The sequence below is a fragment of the Pteropus vampyrus genome, unplaced genomic scaffold (assembly GCF_000151845.1).
Source record: "Pteropus vampyrus isolate Shadow unplaced genomic scaffold, Pvam_2.0 Scaffold23, whole genome shotgun sequence".
Taxonomy (NCBI): domain Eukaryota; kingdom Metazoa; phylum Chordata; class Mammalia; order Chiroptera; family Pteropodidae; genus Pteropus; species Pteropus vampyrus.
In genome coordinates, this window is record NW_011888804.1 from 4,374,687 (window position 1) to 4,380,351 (window position 5,665).

Below are 5,665 nucleotides of genomic sequence, written 5' to 3' on the forward strand. Positions count from 1 at the left end.
AGTCTAAGCTGGCAAAGGGTCTAGATTCAGTGGGAATCGGGGGTCTCCAGGGACACAGAAACAAGGACCATTCTGTGCAAGCCAAGTGAGTCTGGTGGTGACAACACTTCTGAATGAGGGGACCTCCAAACTAAGCCAGTGTGAGTTACCTTTACCCAACCCCTGCCCAAAGCCACAGCTTCCGCTGGAACCAAGGCTTTCTGGCTGAGATTTCAGGTGTGTTACCTGCTTTGTTCTTCTTCCTGGAAATTGAGCAGCTCTTCACCACGCCCACTTTGGAGAACACCTAGAAAAGAAAGGCCATGTATGTCGTCAGCAGTTCCAGGCCGACCCTGCAATTGCCCCAGGTGCGTCTTGAAGGACGGTGGCTGTCTCTGCCACCGCAAACACCGAGGGGCTTCGTTTCTAAACATACAATGCGAACGCGGACTGTGGCTTTCATGTGATGCAGGCCTCCCGAGACATCCCAACGGGTCCCTTACGTGTGTGTGTCTGCCCTTCCCAGACCCCAGGCTGCTCTGGCTACCGCTCGGGTCTCTGGGCGAGGTGTCTACCGGACAGCTGTGGTGGTGGCGGTGTGAAGCTACACACTAACACAAGGCATGCCACAGGCAGAGCCAGCACCGTGACGCCGGGAGCGGGCCGGGGTTCCCACCCGCACCCCCGAGCTGCCACTCACTCCCTTCAGCGTCTCCTCGGTCGTGTCGAAGTTGAGATTTTTAATAAACAGAGTACACCCAGGAAGGCCCTCTTCCTCCTCGTCTTCCTCCTCCTCTTCCATCTTTGCTGAAGAGTCTTCTGCTGCTCCCTCTGTCGGCTTCTCACCTTCTGGGGTCTCGCCATCTGGCACTGGGTCCCCACCAAAAAAAAAAAAAAAATCCATAAACAATGCCTAATCTGCCTGCATCCTGGAGCCTAAAGCACAGAACCTGCTAGATCAAGGGTTTCCTGTCTCTGCGTGGGAAACGTCGGGAGAGGATACTGACTCCTGGCCCGTGCTGGGCTTTAGCAGCTCTGGAGGTGAAGGCGGGGAGAGACTGTCCTGCCTCCTTCCTGTTTTAAAAAGAAAGGAATACGCAACACAGACCCAAACTGACGAGCCTTAACTTGGACTAACCCACGCTAACTTGAACTTCAACATACACCGCTGTGTAAACCGTTTGATTGAACCACACATCTCAGCAACAGGTTATTTTTCCTCAAAAAACACCATTTAGTGAACTGTCCAACTGAAATGCAACTTAAAAACCTTTCAAAGATTATGGAGCAAAACTTAGAATACTCTAAATACCCTTTGCATCTAAAGGATGTCATATTCAATTAAAATTCCCAATACACGAAGCTTCAGGGAGCAAATACATAAAAAAAATTTTTATCTGCATGTGACATATTAAATTCAGAGTTATGTACATTAGTGAAAAACACCAAATGTTCACAAGAGTTACAGTGCTGCCAAAGGCTGGAACAATATCTGCTCATTGGAAATGATGCTACCAAAGGATGTTTAACACGGACAAGTTCACGGACAGTTCAAGTTGCCAAATAGAGAGCGATGCTCGTGATAAACAATCAGGAGAAAAAGTTCACGTGCAACAACACGCAATGTAACTCCCGTCGTATTCTGCACACATACGAGATCAGAAACGCGCGAGAGAAAAGGCCCCAAGGCCGTGCACAGCGTGCTCCTGCTTATTTCTGGAGAGTGGGGTTACCGAGGGCTGCTGCGTCACCTGTCACCTCCCGTACTGAACCACTCCCGCTCCGAAGGGACGGCGTTTCAGGAAGAGGAAGCGCTAACGTGCCACTGGGAGTTCGCAGGGCAGGTGTGTGGCCGAGGTGCGGGAGCCGGTCGGCCTTGGTGACAAAAGAGTGTGGATTTCACCTGAGGGTGACAGGAGCCTCACACGCTTGGGAACAGTGTCCTGACCTCTTCAGAAGCCCTGCTGCCAGGAAACATGCTCAGTTTGGTTCAAGCTCCCCAATTTTTCCCCAAGTCACATGATTGAGGCATGGGGACAACTTCCCCCCTCACATCCAAGCTTCTGAATCGCCTCCCACATGAGCCCCAGAAATCAAATCCAGTCTCATCCGAAGGCCGTCATCGGGCTGCGCCCTCACACCCATCACCCGCACGGTTCTGAGCAGGAAGCCCTGTCTCTCCCTGGCTGGCGCAGGCCCCGGGGAGGCGGCTCTGTGAGCTGGCCCGGAGCTGACGGAGACAACCTTGCTCTCCTTATGTTTCAAACTTCAGAGACCCAAGGGGACTTCATGGGGTTTAAATTTGTCCCCCACACTCTCACACCAAGCACCAAAGCCTCTCCATCTCTCCTGCTCTTTCTGATGCAAGCCTAATGCTTGCAAGTCCTAATTAAGCTTCAATCGCTTTGTCATAAAACAACCCTTTTAAGCCCTAACGGAACCTGCCACAGTGATAATGTCATCTGCCCAACATCAGTGGAAGAGGCAGCCTTCGTCCCTCCGGCTCCCTTAAAGGTGAACCCAGAATCCAGACTCTCCAGGACAAAAAAGCAGCAGCCTACATGAAAGCTCCTCCCCTGCCCAAGAAACTGACGCGATGTACACAACAAGGGACTCCATGGTGTGGCCCTTTGTACTCGAAACCCAACTTTCAAAGCAAAGCAGGGAGGAAAAAGCATTGCTAACGACGGGGAAGCGAAGCCGTGCAAAGTAGCTAAGACTTCGTTCCGAATGAGAACTTCAGTCCCAGTGACAACCACGACCTTGGGCTGGAGTCACAGTCTCGCCCCTCCGGCTCTCCTTGCATCCGCCATCTTGAAGGAGAACGGAGAAAGGCAGGAACGCCAGGCCCTCGGCTAGATGCCTTCAGGGTGCGATGTCGTTAATGACCACCGTGGCCACACATGGTGGCCCAGGGAAAATTCTGGAGGCTGCTGTACCTGAACCCTAGGTCTTGGGCATCTTCAGGCTGGGAGAGAGGTTCATGGAAGACTGCAAAGAATTTTTTTAAAGAGCAAAGGCTGGTGAAGGTGACAGTGACCAAGATGGCTCATGGCCAGTTTAAGGGAGCAGCCTCTTCTTGACACTGGCTATCTGTGGCCATGTAGGAAGGTCAACTGAAGGTGCTCAGAGGTTCTAACCTTTTAAGAAAAGCTGAAAAGCTGAAAAATATGGGAAAACCCATATTTTTAAAATCTTGGCAACTCAACGGCATACAGCTTCTGAACCAGGACACCTCGCAGCAACTAGAGGTCAACGAGGTCTCTGTGTTCTGTTCCCCACTTCTGGGCTGGGCACAGACTCCTGGCAAAGACCAGTGACCCTTCCCTCTGCCGCTCCCAGCGTGGCATTCCAGGGGTTCGAGTCTCACCAGGGCAACTGCTCAGGGGAGCCCAGCAGCTCTGAGCATGGCCGGGGTCCACTCTAGCCCGTCTCCCTGCCCCAAGAGCAGCGGCTGGTCTGTATCGAAGTCCTTATTTAAAAGTGAGATGCCTGCTCGGGAAAGTGTAATGTTAGGGCTGAGTGACAGGGCTGAGCCGACAGTCAGCATGGGCACCAATCAGCAGATGGAGCCCGTCCTCAGCGGGTGAGCGGTCCTCAGCCGCAGCCCAGGAAGAATGAGAAGGGACCGTGAGAATGGCCAGGACCCATGACCTGCCTGGCTTACCTGGCTCCTCTCATTCCTCCCCGCCCCACTTCTATTAAGTCGGCCCAACATCTGGGAGGAACACCCTGCTTGAAATAAAAGGCGACTGATGCAGCCTGTCCTTCCCCAACAAGCAGAGATGTTCAGGTGTCCCTGAACCTCTGTGGCCTGGCACCCGCCGCCCTGCGACTGTAATCCCCCCGGGACACCGGAGGAGCTAAGACAAGACATCTGCTGAAAAAATGGGGGCCTGGAAAAAAACGAGAAGGGGGCCCCCACGGAGTGTAGAGGTAGCGGGGGGGTGGGGCGAGGGGGAGGGGAAATACACGGCCTCAGAAATGAGAGTGACTGGGTCAGAGTCCTGGTGACTACTGCTATGTGGCCCTGGACGACCAGCGTAACCACTGTGCCACAGCACCCTTCTCTGGAAGAAAGCACACGGGCCTGGGCCCGGGGGTGGGGGCCACACACACACACGCGCGCACACGCACACACGCACATACACACCCCTGCAAAGCCACTGGCTCCCAGGTCTTTTGGAGATGCAAACATCCACCACCTTGGCCCTCGTCCGAGGCATCGCTGCCTTGCGTCTGGATGACCGGCTCGCCCGTCCCTGGCCTGCCAGCTTCGCCCACCTTGTCCCCTCCCCCTATTCCAGCAGCACAGGTCTCTCTTGTCCTCGGCGAGACTGCCAAACCCTGCCTTGCCCCAGGGCCTTTGCCTGCTGTCTCCTCTGTCCATTCTGCTCACCTCCCTCTTCCCAGGCCCCAGCCCAGAGCGGACGCTCCACAAATATTTGTGGATGAGGACTGTGTCCAGCACTCGGCACGTGCCTTGGGGCTGGAGATGGCACGAGTGTGACTGAGAGTTACAGCTGAGACCACGGACCTGGGAGCCAGTGGCTTTGGGTCACACTCTGGCTCTCTCAGATGAGGGACCCTGCATAAGTCACTCCACCTGTCTGCTTCCTTCTTCCCACCTAAAAGAGGAGACGACAGCAACAGCACCCACGTGCAGGACACGGGTGGGGACGCGTGCGCAAGAGCGCGTGAGAGCAAGGCGTGGGGGTCGCCACCAGTCCGGTCGGCCTTAACGTCACCCCGACCGCCCACGCTGCCTGGCCGGGCCTTGGAAAATCCAGGGAAAATGTCGGAAATCCCAAACCCGGTGGAAGGACAACCCCCGAGGGAGCCCCCACTCTCCTGCCAGCTTCTGAGCATGGCCAGAGCCACACCTCGGTCTGGGCGCCATGAGCCTGCCAGCCACATGACCCTGTGAGAGCGTTTCCTCCCGGTGCTGCCAGGCCAAGCCCTGCTGTGGCCCACGCCACGTCCAGAGAGGGGCAGAGATGGCCCAGGGCCACGTCGACGAAGCCAAAGGTCATTTTTAAAAGCATCTGGCTCCTGGCCCCAAGTGGGGGAGACAACAGAAAGACAAGAAAAAATGAGGCATCATGAAGCTCAGACATTTGCCAATGAAATCACCAGGAACCAGAAAAAGAGGAAAGAGGTAAGAAAGCACAGGGCTGGGCCCGGGGGCGGGGGCTTCGGGGGAGGATTTCAGAGCAGGGTGGGCTGGAGGGGGCTGGGAGGGGCAGGGGAGAACGCTCCCATCCGTAGTTCACACAATGAAATCCGGTCACGCACGACCACATGGGGCCTTATTATAATCAGGCAGCAGAATCCACCGTGGCCCCCGCCCTTTCCAGCTCCGGGCGGGCGGGAGGCTGGCAGCGGAGACTGTTATCAGTGGCGAGCAGCTTTTCAGGACCTCCCCCGCTCGGAGCCTTTATCTGGAGGTGAGGGTCTTGGTTGTGGGGAGATAAAACCACTGTCCCCCTCCCTCAGGACTGGTACCGGGAAGGAGGGCTTTGCGGAAAGGGGGTGGTGAACAAAGAGCTCTGTCCACACCTCTCCCGCTCGCCCTCCTTCGGAGCCAGAGAAACCCAGGGCCTGGGGGCCGCCTGAGTCCCCGTGCAGTGGGGACGCGGGTCTCGGGAAGCTTCGGAGGCTTTGGGAACAATGTGGAGAGGCCGGG

The 5,665-nt window shown here is 55.8% G+C and overlaps 1 protein-coding gene across 2 annotated transcripts in view; it reads right to left on the reverse strand.

The window, feature by feature from the left end:
- RBM19 (RNA binding motif protein 19) overlaps positions 1 to 5,665 on the reverse strand; it is a 106,359-nt gene that overhangs the window by 70,042 nt on the left and 30,652 nt on the right. For both annotated transcript variants that reach the window (XM_023528245.1, XM_023528244.1), the window contains 2 exons: positions 680 to 849; positions 226 to 286 (listed from right to left, as the gene is read on the reverse strand). In XM_023528245.1, coding sequence (XP_023384013.1) covers positions 226 to 286; positions 680 to 849 — 231 coding nt within the window. The remainder of the gene's footprint in view (positions 1 to 225; positions 287 to 679; positions 850 to 5,665) is intronic.